The sequence below is a fragment of the Bufo bufo genome, chromosome 1, assembly GCF_905171765.1.
Source record: "Bufo bufo chromosome 1, aBufBuf1.1, whole genome shotgun sequence".
Classification (NCBI taxonomy): Eukaryota; Metazoa; Chordata; class Amphibia; order Anura; family Bufonidae; genus Bufo; species Bufo bufo.
Genome location: NC_053389.1, coordinates 196,408,040 through 196,429,202, shown reverse-complemented (window position 1 = coordinate 196,429,202; position 21,163 = coordinate 196,408,040). Strand labels below are relative to the sequence as shown.

The 21,163-nt window shown below is 45.5% G+C and overlaps 1 protein-coding gene across 1 annotated transcript in view; it reads right to left on the bottom strand.

The window, feature by feature from the left end:
• Positions 1 to 21,163, bottom strand: part of SHANK1 (SH3 and multiple ankyrin repeat domains 1) — a 553,037-nt gene that overhangs the window by 301,628 nt on the left and 230,246 nt on the right. Inside the window, exon 11 of the mRNA XM_040430330.1 lies at positions 7,117 to 7,280. Within this exon, the coding sequence (XP_040286264.1) occupies positions 7,117 to 7,280 (164 nt within the window). The remainder of the gene's footprint in view (positions 1 to 7,116; positions 7,281 to 21,163) is intronic.

Sequence of the window (21,163 nt, the reverse complement as noted above, 5' to 3'; positions counted from 1 at the left end):
CTTTAGGTGAGTGTATATATATATATATATATATGTTACAAAAATCCACGGCACTCTGTAAAGTGGGTGCCAGCGGTAACCCCTCAATTCTGGGTGAAAGACAAGTTACAAAAATCCACGGCACTCATGTCATACAGCAACGTTCTTGGCTTGAGAAAGGTTCTGACAGAGAACCGATATGTTGCTGTATGACATGTGTGAATAAATAGCAAATTTTTTCACTTTTAAGGAGTGCCGTGGATTTTTGTAACTTGTCTACCACCCAGAATTGAGGGGTTACTGCTGGCACCCACTTTACAGTTGGCAAAGGAGTGTTGCCCTACTTTTGATGTATATATTTAACACAGGACCCACTATTCAGATGCAGTAGTTATAGAGTAGGAGGAGCTGAGCAGATTGATGTAGTTTAAGGGAGAAATTTAATATAACTTGTATTTCATTCATTTAAATCCTGCTCATTTTGGGAATTAAGCTCAGATATCATGTTCAATGTGACAGGTTTCCTTTAACATCAGCGCAGGCAAGATAGTTGCCCCATGATCATGTTCAGGAGATATAATAAAGAAACATGCAGATTAGGGAATATATATATACAGTACAGACCAAAAGTTTAGACACACCTTCTCATTCAAAGAGTTTTCTTTATTTTCATGACTATGAAAATTGTAGATTCACACTGAAGGCATCAAAACTATGAATTAACACATGTGGAATTATATACATAACAAACAAGTGTGAAACAACTGAAAATATGTCATATTCTAGGTTCTTCAAAGTAGCCACCTTTTGCTTTGATTACTGCTTTGCACACTCTTGGCATTCTCTTGATGAGCTTCAAGAGGTAGTCCCCTGAAATGGTTTTCACTTCACAGGTGTGCCCTGTCAGGTTTAATAAGTGGGATTTCTTGCCTTATAAATGGGGTTGGGACCATCCGTTGCATTGAGGAGAAGTCAGGTGGATACACAGCTGATAGTCCTACTGAATAGACTGTTAGAATTTGTATTATGGCAAGAAAAAAGCAGCTAGTAAAGAAAAACGAGTGACCATCATTACTTTAAGAAATGAAGGTCAGTCAGTCAGCCGAAAAATTGGGAAAACTTTGAAAGTAAGGGCTATTTGACCATGAAGGAGAGTGATGGGGTGCTGCAACAGATGACCTGGCCTCCACAGTCACCGGACCTGAACCAAATCGAGATGGTTTGGGATGAGCTGGACCGCAGAGTGAAGGCAAAAGGGCCAACAAGTGCTAAGCATCTCTGGGAACTCCTTCAAGACTGTTGGAAGACCATTTCAGGGGACTACCTCTTGAAGCTCATCAAGAGAATGCCAAGAGTGTGCAAAGCAGTAATCAAAGCAAAAGGTAGCTACTTTGAAGAACCTAGAATATGACATATTTTCAGTTGTTTCACACTTGTTTGTTATGTACAGTTGCAAGAAAAAGTATGTGAACCCTTTGGAATGATATGGATTTCTGCACAAATTGATCATAAAATGTGATCTGATCTTCATCTAAGTCACAACAATAGACAATCACAGTCTGCTTAAACTAATAACACACAAAGAATTAAATGTTACCATGTTTTTATTGAACACACCATGTAAACATTCACAGTGCAGGTGGAAAAAGTATGTGAACCCTTGGATTTAATAACTGGTTGAACCTCCTTTGGCAGCAATAACTTCAACCAAACGTTTCCTGTAGTTGCAGATCAGACGTGCACAACAGTCAGGAGTAATTCTTGACCATTCCTCTTTACAGAACTGTTTCAGTTCAGCAATATTCTTGGGATGTCTGGTGTGAATCACTTTCTTGAGGTCATGCCACAGCATCTCAATCGGGTTGAGGTCAGGACTCTGACTGGGCCACTCCCGAAGGTGTATTTTCTTCTGTTTAAGCCATTCTGTTGTTGATTTACTTCTATGCTTTGGGTCGTTGTCCTGTTGCAACACCCATCTTATGTTGAGCTTCAGCTGGTGGACAGATGGTCTTAAGTTCTCCTGCAAAATGTCTTGATAAACTTGGGAATTCATTTTTCCTTTGATGATAGCAATCCGTCCAGGCCCTGACGCAGCAAAGCAGCCCCAAACCATGATGCTCCAACCACCATACTTCACAGTTGGGATAAGGTTTTGAATGCTGTGCCTCTTTTTCTTCACACATAGTGTTGTGTGTTTCTTCCAAACAACTCAACTTTGGTTTCATCTGTCCACAGAATATTTTGCCAGTACTGCTGTGGAACATCCAGGTGCTCTTGTGCAAACTGTAAACATGCAGCAATGTTTTTTTTGGACAGCAGTGGCTTCCTCTGTGATATCCTCCCATGAAATCCATTCTTGTTTGGTGTTTTACATATCGTAGATTCGCTAACAGGGATGTTAGCGTATGCCAGAGACTTTTGTAAGTCTTTAGCTGACACTCTAGGATTCTTTTTCACCTCATTGAGCAGTCTGCGCTGTGCTCTTGCAGTCATCTTCACAGGACGGCCACTCCTAGGGAGAGTAGCAGCAGTGCTGAACTTTCTCCATTTATAGACAATTTGTCTTACCGTGGACTGATGAACAGCAAGGCTTTTGGAGATACTTTTATAACCCTTTCCAGCTTTATGCAAGTCAACAATTCTTAATCGTAGGTCTTCTGAGAGCTCTTTTGTGCGAGGCATCATTCACATCAGGCAATGCTTCTTGTGAAAAGCAAACCCAGTACTGGTGTGTGTTTTTTATAGAGCAGGGCAGCTGTAACCAACACCTCCAATCTCATCTCATTGATTGGACTCCAGTTGGCTGACACCTCACTCCAATTAGCTCTTGGAGATGTCATTAGTCTAGGGGTTCACATACTTTTTCCACCTGCACTGTGAATGTTTATATGGTGTGTTCAATAAAAACATGGTAACATTTAATTCTTTGTGTGTTATTAGTTTAAGCAGACTGTGATTGTCTATTGTTGTGACTTAGATGAAGATCAGATCACATTTTATGACCAATTTGTGCAGAAATCCATATCATTCCAAAGGGTTCACATACTTTTTCTTGCAACTGTATATAATTCCACATGTGTTAATTCATAGTTTTGATGCCTTCATAGTCATGAAAATAAAGAAAACTCTTTGAATGAGAAGGTGTGTCCAAACGTTTGGTCTGTACTGTATATATATATATATATATATATATACAGTACAGACCAAAAGTTTGGACACACCTTCTCATTCAAAGAGTTTTCTTTATTTTCATGACTATGAAGGCATCAAAACTATGAATTAACACATGTGGAATTATATACATAACAAACAAGTGTGAAACAACTGAAAATATGTCATATTCTAGGTTCTTCAAAGTAGCCACCTTTTGCTTTAATTACTGCTTTGCACACTCTTGGCATTCTCTTGATGAGCTTCAAGAGGTAGTCCCCTGAAATGGTCTTCCAACAGTCTTGAAGGAGTTCCCAGAGATGCTTAGCACTTGTTGGCCCTTTTGCCTTCACTCTGCGGTCCAGCTCACCCCAAACCATCTCAATTGGGTTCAGGTCCGGTGACTGTGGAGGCCAGGTCATCTGGCGCAGCACCCCATCACTTTCCTTCATGGTCAAATAGCCCTTACTTTCAACGTTTTCCCAAATTTTCAGCTGACTGACTGACCTTCATTTCCTAAAGTAATGATGGCCACTCGTTTCTCTTTACTTAGCTGCTTTTTTCTTGCCATAATACCAATTCTAACAGTCTATTCAGTAGGACTATCAGCTGTGTATCCACCTGACTTCTCCTCAATGCAACCGATGGTCCCAACCCCATTTATAAGGCAAGAAATCCCACTTATTAAACCTGACAGGGCACACCTTTGAAGTGAAAACCATTTCAGGGGACTACCTCTTGAAGCTCATCAAGAGAATGCCAAGAGTGTGCAAAGCAGTAATCAAAGCAAAAGGTGGCTACTTTGAAGAACCTAGAATATGGCATATTTTCAATTGATTCACACTTGTTTGTTATGTATATAATTCCACATGTGTTAATTCATAGTTTTGATGTCTTCAGTGTGAATCTACAATTTTCATAGTCATGAAAATAAAGAAAACTCTTTGAATGAGAAGGTGTGTCCAAACTTTTGGTCCGTACTGTATATATATTGCTATCTGATTTTAGCTGGCAGAAAATAAATGTTGGTGACACATTCTCGTTAAATTCCAGCAAAGAGCTGTACTATGTACATGTCAACATATTTACCACTAGGTGGCAGTGTTGACATGTAAGATACATCAATTCATAATATAGAAATGATAAATGTCCAGAAGAATGTTTTGGGATTTCTAATTCTACATCCACTGAAAAACCACATGTTATTTCACCTTTGACATCTACTTGTTACACCAAACAGATTACTCTCCATATCTGACTGTATTCGCAAAGCATTCTGTTATGTGTATCTGCTATACTCAAACACAGAAGATTTATCTGGCTGCAGAAATCCAGGTGCTTCCTGCCAAAATAACCCTATTCAGATGAATGGAATTGATTTTCAGTCACAGAAATTTCTGCAGCAAATCTATTGCATTTGAATATATCCTTACAGAGACGATACCATTCTACAGTGTAGACTACTAAGGGGGAATTTATCAAGCCCTGAACTACAAAATTCTGTCTTCAAAAAGTAGTAAGTAGGGGCTTTGCTGCTATTTAAGTTCATGTAGGAAAACATTTCGTGACTTTTTATGCTGTGCACCTTCCAGCTCCACCTACAGAATAGTAGTGAAAAATGTGGTCACAAATTCAGAGTAGATAGTTTTTGTAACACGTTTATTTTATTCACTTATACAGGGCTGACATACACATACTCATCAGCGCTTGGCCTTATGCACACGACCGTTGTGCTGGTCCGTATCCGAGCCGCAGTTTTTGCAGCTCGGATGTGGACCCATTCACTTCAATGGGGCCGCAAAAGATGCGGACAGCACTCCGTGTGCTGTCCTCATCCGTTGCTCCGTTCCATGGCCCCGCCAAAAAAATATAACATGTCCTATTCTTGTCCGTTTTGCGGACAAGAATAGGCATTTCTACAATGGGCCGCCTGTTCCATTCCGCAAATTGCGGAAGGCACGCGGGCGGCTTCCGTGCTTTGTGGATCCGCAATTTGCGGACCGCAAAAAACAGAACGGTCGTGTGCATGAGGCCTTTTACAGACATTATCATCATTCACTGTCCTCAATGGAGCTTACAATCTAGATTCTCAGTACGTCTTTGGAGTGTGAGAGGACACCCATGCAAACACAGTGAGAACATACAAACTCCATGCAGATGTTGTCCTTGGTCAGATTTAGTCCCAGGAACCCAGCTCTGCAAGGCACCAGTGCTAACCACTGAGCCACTGTGCAACTTTTTAAAAAGTTGCAAAAAAGTCTCAAATCCACCCCAGGCATCCTTTATAGAGGACCTTTCATTGGTTTGTAGTAAGTAAGCCGTGCTGCCACCCCGCCCTGTCTTTTAAAATAGCGCTCCTGCGCCCCAATATGGCCCCCCACAAATTTAGCGCTCAGTATGCTAATACTGAGCATCGGAGCAATGGGGAGGAGACGCAGTCTTTGGCTTTATTCACACGTCCGCAATTCTGTTCCGCATTTTGCGGAACGGAATTGCGGACCCATTCATTTCTATGGGGCCGCACGATGTGCTGTCCGGATCTGGAAATGCGGACCCTTCACTTCTGGGTACGCAATTCCGATCCCGAAAAAAATAGAAAATTTCCTATTCTTGTCCGCAATTGCGGACAAGATTAGACATTTTCTATTAAGTGCCGGCGATGTGCGGTCCGCAAAATGCGGAACTCACATTGCCGGTGTCCGTGTTTTGCGGATCCTTGGATCCGTGGATCCGCAAAACACACACGGATGTGTGAATGGACCCTTTCTCTGTGGGCGTATCCTTCTCCCCTGGCTGTAGCGCTGCCCAATCGCAGCGCAGAGCGTCACAGCCAGGGACAAAAAAACAGAATGCACTTGCATTATTATGTATGCCATTGTCTCAAAAGGGTTGTCTGGGTTCAGAGCTGAACCTGGACATATCCCCTTCTTCACCCAGGCAGCCTTTCTGAGATAAGCATCAGAGCAAGGGCTTTTTCTGCAGATCTAGTGCTGTACCGGATCTCTGTTAGGCAGAGGTTTTCTCCTAGCTGTTTTCCCGGTGAGGTCACCAGCACTAATGCATGGGCTTTAGCACTGCCCTAGCCTGTAAAACAGAATAAGGCAGCGCTAAAGCCCACCCATTAGTGCCGATGACGTCACAGGGATCCGATCTGAAAACAAACCTCAAATACACCTACAATGATAAATTGCCCCCTAAATTGCCTTTGATCCATTAAAGGCCTGCACCAACCCCCAAGTTTAGCTCGCAGGCACCATGGCTCCTCTAATAAAGGCACAGTCTTTGAATCAGGAATCGAGTGATGCCATCCGATGTAATTGATATAATGCTGTGATTCTGGTATTGTGCGAAAGCTTGGAATGCCAGCTTTCACACAAGACCTGGCCCATATCTCTAGCTGCTACTACCAATCTCAAGATATGAGCAGCTAAAGCAGCCCTTCCCCCTTCTTAAGTCTGGTTTGTTTTGGGCACTTGGAAGCCCGTTTTTCAGTGGAATAAAATCACTCTTCCTGGACATGGAATAAAGACATAAAGTACACACAGTTATGTTTGGAACAAACTTCTGCGGGGCAATGGTGTTAGTTACTGTATATTGGTGAAAATGATGTGAGAGACTCCCTTAAAGAAGTTTTTTCATATGAGCACCCCAATTCCATATGCTTTGATAGGGTCTGTGACAATATAAAGTATGTTTCCACCTCTATTAGCCAGAGTGGAAAAATTGTCTCCTATTCTGGCAGACTATATTTTAACAAGTGTAACACAACATTGACCATGCAATGGCCACACGTGCCCTCAACAAATCCTGTTTTCAGCAGCTATAAACTATGTTAGACCTCACTACCCGTGACATGAAGATGGTGTCGCTAATGCTAGCCCAGGTAGTCTGGTTTTTCCAATTCTCAGGACCTAGTTTTACACATACTTGACATACATGTACTATGGTAAATAACCCATGTTATACTGTAGAGGCAGACATTTTTACCTTTGATCTTCTCTCCTTTGCTGAGAGAGATTTCTCCTTCACCTTGGGACTGGTAAGGTTTGCTGACCACAAACATGCGTCCTGGCACGGCTGAATACAATTTGCGTTTCATACGGTGATTGACAGTCCCACCAGCAGGGGCATCTTTGGAAGAACCACTGGAACTAAGCAAGAAGATAACTTGTGAACAATCAGTATTTTGATTTTGTGTATTCTTTGTAATGAAGTAGGCAAATAAAAAATATAGCTGTTTAACTTAAAACTAAGTTCTGCTGCATCTGTATTTACTAATTAGTAACTTTTAATATGCCATAGTTTGTTGGTATGGTCTTCCTGGATAAACTAGTACCCCAGAAATTAGAATTTGTAATCAGTTTTGCTCAATCTTAGATACTCTCTTTCTTGCACTGACCTCTAGCGGATGGTCTAGACCATCGTCTTATTCAAACCCATGGCTACATCAAAGATAGTGGTGACTCTTGGCAAAAAAAAAGGAGAGGACCAACCCTTTCATAACAATGTCTTGCAATTATGAACATGACCCATCAACAATCTTATTGGAAAGCCAAAACGTTTATTGATATCTTCTGTTCTGAGTAACAAAAATTAGGCGTGTTGGACTAGCATGTTGGATCCTTTTTTCAAAATGGATAAGAAATAAGTGGAAGCAGGGGTGCCTGGTGGGCCACTTATGCCCTCTACCTAAGGCTATATAAATGCATGCTAGGCCACCTAATCGTCTAGCTGGTAATGCAGGCAGATAGGACATCAGAGATCCAAACATGGACAATGGAACTCCAATCACTGGTGATATGTTTTTGTGATCACCTTTCAGCCACATATTTAAACAGGTGGCACTTACTAGGTCAATTGCCACATGGGAGACACATTACCGCTGAGGCCAGTCATTGGCTGTAGTGGCACATGTGGTCCCCACCGTGTAAATGTTGACAGACAGGGACCGAAAGTGCAGTGCAGACGGCCTGGGAGCCAGGGAGCTGGAACCAAGTTGTGGAGACCCAGTAAGTGCATATGGAAAGTGCATTCCCTTTGGAGGAAATCAGATTATAACTTGACTGTTCAAAACTGGCCCTTTGCAAGCGGTAATGAAGATGATTCCAGGAACCCCATGGAAATGCACACCCTCAGACAGAATGGCACCTCCCACAGCAGGGGCCAGAAGCTTTTCAGATGGACTACTAGAAGATGAAGAAAACATATCATAAGCTATAAGTCATCTCTGGTACAACTCACCTACTAATCACTGTAATAATTGCATTCCGTATAATTTGGGCGTCTTAGGAAGTCCAAACATCCCACCCCTGACAGCCAGCATTCCCACATAACAAGTATCTTACCTTCTGGGACCCCCACACCAGTTATATTTGGTATTAGAGCAGGGCCGGACTGGCCATAGGGCAGACCAGGCATTTGCCCGGTGGGCCGGGCCGCCTCAGGGGAACGGGTGGGAACCATGGGTGTAGGAAGTGGGGGGGGGATCCCCCCCAGGAAATAATGTGGGGCCGGGGGGGGGGGGCAGGTTTGGTCAAATTTCCCCCAGCGGCAGTGTGTGCGGCGGCGGCAGGGCAGGCACTGAGATGAGCGCTTCCATTGTGGAAGCTAATCGCTCATCTCCATAGTGATCCTCAGGACAGCGATACAAACAGAAAGCTGTGCGGAGGAGCAGGGCAGGGAGGTGTGTCGCATTCCTGTTCCTCTGATAGGCTGCCGGCACTACTAGGCCGGCAGCCTATCAGAGGCCGGCGTAGGCGGCGCGATGACGTCATCGCGCCGCCTGAGCCGTACAGCGCTGGAGTCGGGACACAGGCCAGAAGAGGCCTGCATCGCATCGCTCCAAAGAGGTAAGTATAAGTGTTAATTTTTTTTTAAACTATATACAATACTTTGTTTTTTTACTGGCACATGCTTGGGGGGGGGGGGGTCTGTTATTACTGGCACATGATTGGGGGAGTCTGTTATTACTGGCACATGATTGGGGAGCTGGTCTGTTATTACTGGCACATGATTGGGGGGGCTGGTCTGTTATTACTGGCACATGATTGGGGGGGCTGGGGGGGGGCTGGTCTGTTATTACTGGCACATGATTGGGGGGCTGGTCTGTTATTACTGGCACATGATTGGGGGGGCTGGTCTGTTATTACTGGCACATGATTGGGGGGCTGGTCTGTTATTACTGGCACATGATTGGGGGGGCTGGTCTGTTATTACTGGCACATGATTAGGGGGGCTGGTCTGTTGTTACTGGCACATGATTGGGGGGGCTGGTCTGTTTTTACTGGCACATGATTGGGGGGGGCTGGTCTGTTATTAGTAGCACATGATTGGGGGGGCTGGTCTGTTATTACTGGCACGTGATTGGGGGGGCTGGTCTGTTATTACTGGCTGATGAGAGGCACTGGGGGCTGCTGATGAGAGGCACTGGGGGCTTCTGATGAGAGGCACTGGGGGCTGCTGATGAGAGGCACTGGGGGCTGCTGGAGAGGCACTGGGGGCTGCTATGAGGCATGGGGCTCTTATCTGAGGTCTGATTGGGGGTCATTCATATTGGGGTCTGAGCTGAGGTGTGATCTGAGGTCTTATTAACATTGGGGATCTTATTGGGGCTGTTAGCTAAGGTCTGATTAACATTGGGGGTCTGATTGGTGGTCTGACCTGTTTGGTGGTCTGACCCCTGGTTAGCCTGATTGTGTTCGGCCGGGCACGGACGCTATTCCCGGGCACGGCCGCTATTCCATTTCCCGGGCACGGCCGTTATGCCCGATGCACATGTTGAGGTAGCTCCTCCCTCTCATTGCCCTGCTCAGAGGCCGAGCAGGCAGATGTAAACGAGCATTGGTCATCTGAGCAGGCTGATGCATACTGCACTAGTACCTGACAGACCGGCGCTCGTTTACATCTGTCTGCTCTGCCTCTGATAACATTTTATTACCTGTATGCTAGCTCCACATTCTGCAAGCATCCACCTGAGTGTCAGCATTCTCTGCTACCAACAAAGCGTATCAATTTGGAGAGGAAATTGCGTATCACAGCAGACTTCCCAGCCAATAGAGTATTGTCTTTGACAGACCAGGAAAAAGATGTCAGTGAGGTGGTGTTGTGGTTCACCTGTGTACGGAATTGGTGATATTTGCCAGAGTTGCTGGAGAACTGTAAGTGCTATTTCGGGGGCACTGACCTGTACAGGGTGTGGAGGATGGGGAGGTTGAGATCCACTGAGGATATTATAAGACTTTTCTGTAGCTTCCTATATTGTTGCAAGGTCTGTATGTTAGTTGTTGCAAAGCTTGTGTGTTGGCTGAAGCCTTGCTATCTTACTGGTGGCTGGCCCTGCCCCGCAATTGTGCTTCCGGTTTTGGCTCCGCCCCTAGACTGCAAGGGGGTGGGGCCTGTTGGGGGTCATGTGATTGGGCTGCTCAGTCAAAAATGCCCGGGCCTATTTTTTGTCCCAGTCCGGCCCTGTATTAGAGTGATTGGCCTGATGAACTATGTGTTATTAAAACATGTTGGGCCCCGGATATACATTGGTGTGGACTGGAAGACATGTTTTATTGATATTTCATGTTTGCCAGCTGAGTAAGAGAGGTGAAGCTTACACAGGTAATGAGGGCCTTCCCAGAAGGCTGGGCCGAAAATGGGAGGGAGACTCCTCTCAGCTTCACCCTCTGCCGAATGAGGATAAAAATTAGGGATTTGGAACCTTTCATTGACACAATTTGGGGATCCGATCATCATTGGGTTGTGTTGCACGTCATCCTGTCCCTGGAACTAGAACGGACTCTGATCACACAATTCGTTAATAGTGATGAGTGGCAGGGGCAATATTCGAATTTGCGATACTTCGCGAATATTTGGGCGATTATTCGTCATATATTCGTGATTTCGTGAATTCCTGATTATTTTCTTGATTACAAAAATCTGCAATACAGGCGTGTGTCACTGTTTCCTGAGACTGGAGAATGGTTGGCATGGTAGAACATTACAATAGCTTTATATGCAGATAGAGTGCTCCAATATATTTGCGATTGCGCATATTGGCAATTAATGATGCACATAATTTTGCGTAATATGTGCAACTTCACATTTTAGCAGATCTGACTACATATTACTGATTGGTGCACTAAGACTGCTGGTATCCAGGGAAACAGGGGAAGGGGTACCACCTTTAACTCACCCTTGGCCCCTTTACCCAACCTTGACCCATAACAAAAGACACAGACAACTGTATCATTTTATTGCTGGGTGGTAATCTGCCACAGCTTCTTTATTAAAGCGGCAAACCTTAATAAATCATAATATCGGAGCGGTATGCCAAAGGCTGGGCTCCCAGCGGGCAAGTTAAACCGTAATCATCAGAGCGGTCTGCCAACCGCTGGACTCCCAGCGGGCAGTTACGCCACCTGCTACCACCATATCTCCGCTGTACTCAAATGCTGCCAGCTGTGACTTCATAAACTCGACCAGAATTCGCAGCTCTCAAAAGCCGTAATCATCGGAGCAATATCCAAAACCGCTGGACTCCCAGCGGGGGCTCTTAAGAATAGAGAAAAAAAAAATATCTGAATAACCAAGTATCCATAACTACTCAGAACCGTGCACCTCGACCCGCCTCCCAAGAATAACCGCAAAGGGAGGGAGGGAGGGCCAATCTGCTTCCACTTGCAAGAGGAAGTGACCAGAACAGAGAGGAGGTATATGTGACCTTCAGGATTTCCTGCACTGCCCCCATCCTGTCTAAGGAGGATCCTCAGTGAATTAACCCTTAATGACCCTAATCTGCAACCTACATAACCATTACTAAGACGGGGCCAGCTCCCTAAACGCCCCTAAGGGGAAAAGGGGGAGGGGGGAGGACCATCAGTCCTAAGCACCCTCCCTATACAGTCGGGCGCTTGCCAGTTTTGTTGTGAACTTGTGACATCACAGCACTATGTCTGTAGCATGTATGTATGGACAGCAGAACCTATCACACTACATAACACCCAGCTACACTATATTACTATCTAACCTACACTGACTGTACCCTCTTTAGTACATTAAAGCACATCTTTAATGGTTTTTCCTTGTGCCCTGAACGAGCCCAGTAACCTCCAATTTTAAGTGTATGAGTGCAGTTTGCATTACCGTGTATTTGCTATTAGTGTGGCTAGTTCTAGATACTGATAATTAGTGATTAGCGAAGTTTTAAAAAATTTGTTTTGGGAGCTTCACTGAACTTCATCAAGAAATTTGATTAGTTACAAATCCCTTCATCACGAATCGCTTTTCATTGTATAGTGTGAGCGCAATGACGGGGAATGGCAATCACACCGCCCCCGTCATTTAACCCACATGAAAGTGACATCTATACTTACCTCATCCACTTGATCGTGGAGAGGTAAAGGGAAGGGGCAGTAACGTATATTAAAACTTAACTTTTAATAAGTACAACTAGAATGTGGGCCCCTACATAGACAAACAAACAAAAAGACCGTCCGGAACCTTTCACTATTCAAAAGGCCCTAGAATGCCCTATTATGTTTAGATGTAGAGGGCTTAAAGAGACAACAACCTGATGCCCTTAAGGTGGTGTTCTATCTTCAAGGGATTACCCGGTCAAGAAACTGTGTCCCAAAGTGTTTCATCAATTTAAGAGTCAGCCCCACGAATCGTGAGGGGACACGGGGCTGAGGCTGACAGACTGATGTGGTTAGGTTCGTATGGCAGAGCTGTCAGTATGGCGTCTGTGTCCCCACCGCAAGGGTGGCAGATCGCTCTCTGCACATCGCAGCACCATGGGTCCCAGTACTGGCTTACCTTGTAGGAGACGCAGGCGCTCCCCAGCATACCGCCGTATCCGTCCTCACTGCCAGGTGTCATCTGATGCGCTATAGCACGCACGCTATGGGTAGGCAGCTGGTTCCTGATTTCTGTCCCCACCCGGAGACGGGACTATTTGTATTTAAGGCAGCTTCACTCATCATGAAGTGCCCAAGCGTGGTTGTTGTACCTCCTGACTCCTGCTGAAGCGGCCCACTGTGTCTGTTTATTGGATTTCCTGGATTCTGACCTCTGCTTCGTTTGACTACGCATCTGCCTGCCGTCTGTTTATTGGATCATCTGGATTATAGACCTCTGCACTGTCTGACTACGCATCTGCCCATCGCCTCCTGTAAGTCTGCCCGGATCCTGACCCTGCACTGCCTGACAACAAGACCGCTTATATCTGCATGCTGTATTGCTCTGAACTTTGTTTTGCCTGTATCTGTCAAGTGACTTTTGAATACTGTCTGCCAGTAAAGACCATCTGTTCCTTTACTCCACCTTTGTTGGACTCTGTTCACACTACTGCTAGTAGCTGCATTCTGGGTGACTGGTGCCGACAGCAGGGTCTTGACTAGGAGAGTCAGCAGTCAGCAATATTGGGATAATTTCCAGTCCTCTATCAGCTGACGCAGAGGATCCACATCCTCTGGTCGTAACAGTACACTTGGGCCATGGATCCCGCTGGCTCTAAACCAGGAATGTCTGAACTACTACAGGAACTTGAACAACAGCGTACCACCCAGAAACAAGTGATAAATTAATTGCAGCATGTGGCTGCTCGCCTGGACTCCCTTCCTACAGCACAGTCTGCACAGGCTCCTACTGCTCCTGCTGTCCCTGTTGCGGCTGCAGCGCAGCCAAGCTTTTCCGGACCACCATTATGTGCTCCGCCCCATTACAGCGGCAACCCGAAAACCTGTCGCAGGTTTCTTAACCAGTGTACAATTCACTTTGAACTGCTTCCTTATCACTTTCAATCAGACCGAGCTAAAGTGGCGTTCATTATCTCTCATCTCGAGGGTGAGGCTCTGGCCTGGGCAAATCCAATATGGGAGAGATCTGGCCCTATCACCAGTAATGTGGCACTATATATGGACTCTTCTAAGAGGGTGTTTGAGGAGCCATGTCGAGCTTCTTCTGCGGCCTCCTCGCTGCTGCACGTCCGCCAAGGAACCTGGTCGGTGGGCCAATATGCGATTCAGCTCCGCACCTTAGCGTCTGAAGTTTCATGGAATGAGGAGGCTTTGGTGGTGGCCTTTTGGGAAGGTTTGTCTGGACGTATTAAGGACGAACTTGCAGATCGTGATGTGCCTTCCTCCCTTGAGGCTCTGATCTCTCTGGCTATTAAAAAGACTTCCACAGCACCTGTTTAAGTCTAATATGTCTCAGCCTCCATTACGCACCTCCTTCGCATGTCTTCTGGACTCTGCCTCTACTGTGGGGGTCCAGCTCACCGTATCCGCAACTGTCCCTAGAAGTCGGGAAACTCCAATTCTTAGGGTCTTTGGGAGAGGTGGCCCAAGGCAAAAACTGTTCCACTCTCCAAATTCCTGTGACTCTGGTTCTTGGGGGCATCAGGGTCTCCATATCCGATTCCTTGGATTCCGGGTCTGCGGGGAACTTCATACACCAAGCTATGGTGAGTCAATACCACATTCTTGTACGCCTGCTTAAAAATCCCCTGCTGGTAACTGCTGTCAGTGAAAAAAGTACTGACGGATCCAGTGCGGTTCGTCACTGAGCCGTTGGAACTGCGGGTGGGGTGGTTACATGTTGAAAAGATTTCTCTATATGTGCTCCCTGAACTGTCCCATTCTCTTTTGCTGGGGTTGCCCTGGCTTAGGATGCACAATCCAGTAATCGAGTGGAGCTCTGGAGAGGTTCTTCAATGGGGACAGCTGTGCCAAGGCAAGTGCATATGTTCTATTCAACAAAGGGTTTCTATATCCCTCCCTAAAAACCTGGAGGCCTTGCTGGTGGTCTATCATTCCTTTACAGATGTGTTCGATAAAAAAGAGGCTGAGATACTACCACCCCATCGCCCCTATGACTGCCCAATTGATTTACTACCTGGGACATCTCCTCCTCGGGGTCGTGTTTATCCTCTGTCTCCCGCTGAATCGCAGGCTACAGCAGATTACATTAAGGAGAACCTTGAGAGGGGTTTCATCAGGTAGTCTTCTTCACCCGCAGGGGCAGGATTCTTTTTTGTGAAAAAGAAAGATGGGTCTCTTCGCCCCTGAGCACTACCGTTGTCTGAATAAGATCACCATCAATAATAAATACCCCTTACCGTTATTCTCTGAATGATTTGATAGACTCCGTGGGGCTCGGATCTTCTCTAAGCTGGACTTGCGGGGGGCATATAATTTAATACGGATTCGTAAATGTAACGAATGGAAGACAGCTTTTAATACCAGGGATGGCCACTAAGAATACCTTGTGATGCCCTTCGGACTCAGTAATGCCCCTGCTGTCTTCCAGGAGTTTGTCAATGATATTTTTCGTGATCTGCTCTATTCTTGTGTTGTCTATTTGGATGATATTCTTATTTTTTCCAGAGACATCAGAACTCATTGCAGGCATGTGTAGAGAGAATCGTCTGTATGCTAAATTGGAAAAGTGTGTCTTTGAAAAGTCGTCTCTGCCCTTCCTGGGGTACATAATCTCGGATCATGATCTCAAAATGGATCCTGGAAAGGTGGCAGCAGTGCTCGATTGGCCCCGTCCCTCTGGCCTGAAGGCAATACAAAGGTTCTTGGGTTTTGCCAATTACTATCGTCAATTCATCCGTAACTTTTCTACCCTGACAGCTCCTATTTCCGGTCTGACCGAGAAGGGTGCCAATCCCAAACAATGGTCCCCTGAAGCAGAGACAGCATTTTCCTCCCTCAAGGAAGCCTTTTCTTCAGCTCCAGTCTTCAGACGCCCAGAACCCAACAAACAGTTCTTCTTAGAGGTGGATGCATCCTCCATGGGAGCCGGGGCGGTCCTGTCACAGAAGAATGCCTTAGGTCGTATGTCTCCTTGTGTTTTTTTTTCCACTGCCGAAAAAACTATTCTATTGGGGACAGGGAACTCCTAGCAATTAAGATGGCTCTAGAGGAATGGAGATATCTTCTGGAAGGTTCTAACCTATTTGCAGACAGCTCAACGACTCAATCCTCGTCAGGCTCGTTGGTCTCTCTTCTTTGCCCGATTTAATTTTCAACTGCATTTTCGGTCCGCTGACAAAAAATATCAAAGCGGACGCCAGTTCATCATTGAACCAACTAAATAGTCCCAGTGGCTCCAGTCAACCTGTCCAAGGTCCCCCCAGGTAAGATCTTTGTTCCAGGATCTAAACGAAGGAAGGTTTTATGGTGGGGGCATGCATCCAAGATTGCTGGCCATCCAGGTCAACGGGGGACCTTGAATCTCATCTCCAGACATTACTGGTGGTCATCCATAACCACGGATATTGGAGACTTTGTGGCTTCCTGTACCTTGTGTGCCCAGAATAAGTCTTCCAGACTGAAACCTGCAGGTTTATTATTGCCACTACCGGTGCCTGCCTTCCCCTGGCAGCATATTGGTATGGACTTTATAACCGATTTACCTTTCTCCGAGGGCTGTACAGTCATTTGGATTGTCGTTGACCGTTTTTCTAAGATGTCACAATTTATTCCGCTTTCAGGTCTGCCATCTGCTCCTCGTCTGGCTGAGCTATTCATTTTACATATCTTCCGCCTTCATGGATTTCCTCTCCATATCGTCTCGGATAGAGGAGTACAATTCACCTCCCGATTCTGGAGATCTTTATGTAAATCTCTGAATGTCTCTTTGGACTTTTCTTCTGCTTATCATCCACAGTCTAACGGACAGGTGGAACGCATGAACCAAATATTGGTCAGCTTCCTGCGACATTTCACCAATGCCCATCAGGACGACTGGGTGAAGCATCTTCCCTGGGCTGAATTTGCTCAAAACAATCGAGTCAACCAAGCCACAGATAAATCTCCATTTTTTGTTGTCTACGGACGACATGCAAGTGTTCCTCTTCCCGTGCGGCCTTCTTCGGGAGTTCCTGCGGAAGATTCCTGTGTGGAGCAGCTGTCTCGGGTCTGGTCTGACACTAAGGTATTGCTTCGGAGAACAGTGGACCAGATGAAAAGGTCTGCAGATAAGAGGCGCAGACCTCCTCCTCAGTTTGCCATTGGAGACAAGGTATGGCTTTCTTCTATGAATATCCGTCGCAGACTTCCCTCTTACAAACTGGCTCTGCGATTTTTGGGACCTTTTTCTGTGATCAAGAAAATTAATCCTGTTGCCTACAAGCTCAAACTACCAACTACCTTGCAGATTCCCAACTCATTTTATGTTTCGTAACTTAAGCCAGCTGTCTTTAACAGGTTTTGCAAAGGCACTTCACAGAACCCTCCTCCTGTCACTATGGATGATGAGTTTGAAGTCAAGGACATTCTAGACAGGAGGATTATCAGAGGTAAGACCTTTTACATGGGAATCAGTGGAGAATATTCATGCCCCTCTGTTGCTGAAGAAATTTCTCTCCAGGTCAGCCATGTGGAGGAGGGGGCGTAAGAGGGGGTGGGGGTACTGTCAGTATGGGGTCTGTGTCCCCACCGCAGGGTGGCAGATCGCTCGCTGCACATCGCAGCACCATGGGTCCCAGTGCTGGCTTACCTTGTAGGAGACGCAGGCGCCCGCCAGCATACCGCCATATCCGTCCTCACTGCCAGGTGTCATCTGATGCGCTATAGCACACGGGCGCGCACCTCTCCCTTTCTTATATGAGTAGGCAGCTGGTTCCTGATTACTGTCCCCATCCGGAGACGGGACTATTTGTATTTAAGGCAGCTTCACTCATCATGAAGTGCCTCAGCGTGGTTGTTGTACCTCCTGACTCCCGCGGAAGTGTCCCACTGTGTCTGTTTATTGGATTTCCTGGATTCTGACCTCTGCTTCGTTTGACTACGCATCTGCCTGCCGTCTGTTTATTGGATCATCTGGATTATAGACATCTGAACTGTCTGACTACGCATCTGCCCATCGCCTCCTGTAAGTCTGCCCGGATCCTGACCCTGCACTGCCTGACAACGAGACCACTTATATCTGCATGCTGTATTGCTCTGAACTTTGTTTTGCCTGTATCTGTCAAGTGACTTTTGAATACTGTCTGCCAGTAAAGACCATCTGTTCCTTTACTCCGCCTTTGTTGGACTCTGTTCACACTGCTGCTAGTACAGTCATTCTGGGTGACTGGTGCCGACACCATGGTCCTGACTCTGAGAGTCAGCAGTCAGCAATATTGGGATAATTTCCAGTCCTCTATCAGCTGACACAGAGGATGCACATCCTCTGGTCGTAACAAGGGCTCAAAGGTATCCTAATTGAAACGTGAAAAAAAAAAGGAACCAATCAGGATCCAAAATACTAAATTTCAAAAATGACCACATCAATAAGGAATTAAACTTACTTACTATAGTGTTCTGGAAATGTGCGTATGGCTGTTCTCCTGTGTGCAGGGACACGCAATGGTTCCAGTATCCCCTCTCGCTTGGTAAGTCTGGTGGCAGGAGCATAACCAACCGTGTGTTTTAAGCGCTATGGGGCTGGCCCAGAAAGACGGCCATCGCACGTGATGTCATCACATAGTGACGTCACCCCGCGCGTGCGCACCACCGCTCCTGGGGAGAATCCAAGTCAGGCCGTTCAGTACAGCTCCAGTGGCGTGCATAGATAACCCCTGCCCACTGGAGCATGCACATGGGAAAGTAAACACAGCCGGAGGGGACATATATATAAAGCCATCAGGGAGCAGGTGGATGTAATGTGTTACATGTCCATGCCATTATCCCCTCTCCACTCCGGGTCAGTATTTGCTTGGTTCATGCCTACCATCTTCCATTAGCCACTCTTGTATCTAGGTTTGCACTTGGAGTATGCCTTTGGAGACTAGCATGTTATGGTATTTTATGGGTATGGGAAGATGTTATGGCATGAGGTCAAGGTATGAGATATGTGAGCTATTTATATTTTTATATGTGTTTGGTTCACAATATTTGTATTAAGACTTTGGCTAATAATCTCCTATTAGACTGTGCAAAACGATCCATAGGAGTTATTGGTGTTAGAGGGATGGTGGTCTTATACTTGTCACAGTATTGTCCTGCACTGCTACCACTATACTTATTTTTGCTTTAATATGTATTTGATTTTTCTTTTTAAACAATAAAGATTGAGCTTATACTATATGTGTGTATTATCTTTTTTGGTTATCTGTTTAGTGACACACATATTCAACTATTGATATTCGTATCGGTCGTTCTCTGGTCAGTTCAGCAAAAGCTCCATTAAATGTTGGGGTGTATTACTTCTGAACGAATGAATGTTCCGAGAAGACAGCCTTGGCCTCATTGAGCCACGTATCTTTATCTAGGCCAGTAGTTAAGAATCCTGCCATGTCCTCCAATGAAAAAGCAAACTGAGAGATCGTCTGTCTGAGAGAGATGCCCGTTGGTGCCCTCTGCACAGATTAGAAAACTAAAATTAAAGGGAAGGGGAAGTAACGTATATTAAAACTTAACTTTTAATAAGTACAACTAGAGTGTGGGCCCCTACATAGACAAAAAAACAAAAAGACCTTAACCGAAGCCGAATGTGCTGGCCAAGAGCCGACTACAGGACCCAGGCAAGACTCACATAAAGGTTCCACAAACAGGACAAACAACCACAACTAACTACCGTAGACTGGATCTTACTTTAGACCGGTAAAAAAAGGGTAGGTCTTACCAGTCCAGTTGAATTTCATCACATGGCTGTAGGACAGGCTGGTACCGATTCGGTGCGGACTGTAGGATTTCTACACTCGAGGGTACTTGCTGTCACATCACGAGTCTTGATGTAAAGACGGGGTAAGGGATCTAATACTGTCCCTGAAGTGCCCTACTTGGACTAGTATTCCCTAAGGACCTCCAAATACGGAGTCTTCGCCCCAAAAGGGGCGGCCACCTCCTCTGTCATCTCTGGAGATCAGAATATCCAGAAATGGGAGATGGTCCTCCATTATGACAGAAGTAAATTTCAGGTCTCCAGAACACTATAGTAAGTAAGTTTAATTCCCTATTGATGTGGTCATTTTTGAAATTTAATATTTTGGATCCTGATTGGTTCTTTATTTTTTTTCTACGTTTCAATTAGGATACCTTTGAGCCCTGCCATACACACCTCTCCACATCAGTCTGTTAGCCTCCGCCCCGTGTCCCCTGACAATTTGTGGGGCTGACTCTTAAATTGATGAAACGCGTTGGGACACAGTTCCTTGACCAGGTGATCCCTTGAAGATAGAATTTGAAGAAGATGGAGAACCGCACTCTACTTATTATGTTCTGGTGCCAGTCAAGCCAATATACACAAAGTAAAATTGAGGCACACAATTTTCAGTATTTGCAATTTCAAAGGGGAATTTATTCATTCAAATCATGTAGTAGTTTCATCCATTTTCCCAATATATATATATCATAATATGAATAGTATTCTTAAACCAGACGTTTCGGTCGCGCAGGACCTTCATCTGCGGTTTTATCTGTTCAGACGGGTGTGTGGGCTTGTAGGGTGCTGGAAACGCATTGGTACACAGTTCCTTGACCAGGTGATCCCTTGAAGATAGAACACCACCTTAAGGCGAACACTATGGCATCAGGTTGTTGTCTCTTGAAGCCCTCTACATCTAAACATAATAGGACATTCTAGGGTCTTTTGAATAGGGAAAGGTTCCTTACGGGGCGATGACTCTGTATTAGGAGGTTATTAGGGAATACTAGTCCAAGTAGGGCACTTCAGGGACCGTATTAGATCCCTTACCCCATCTTTAAATCAAGACTCATGATGTGACAGCAAGTACCCTCGAGTGTAGAAATCCTACAGTCCGCACCGAATCGGTACCAGCCTGTCCTACATCCATGTGACAAAATTCAACTGGACCGGTAAGACCTACCCTTTTTCACCGGTCTAAAGTAAGATCCACTCTACGGTAGTTAATTGTGGTTATTTGTCCTGTTTGTGGAACCTCTTTGTGAGTCTTGCCTTGGTCCTGTAGTCGGCTCTTGGCCAGCACATTGGGCTTTGGTTGCGGTCTTTTTGTTTGTTTGTATATGTAGGGGCCCACCCTCTAGTTGGTACTTATTTCTAATTTCTAATCTGTGCAGTACTCTGGGAGAGACAC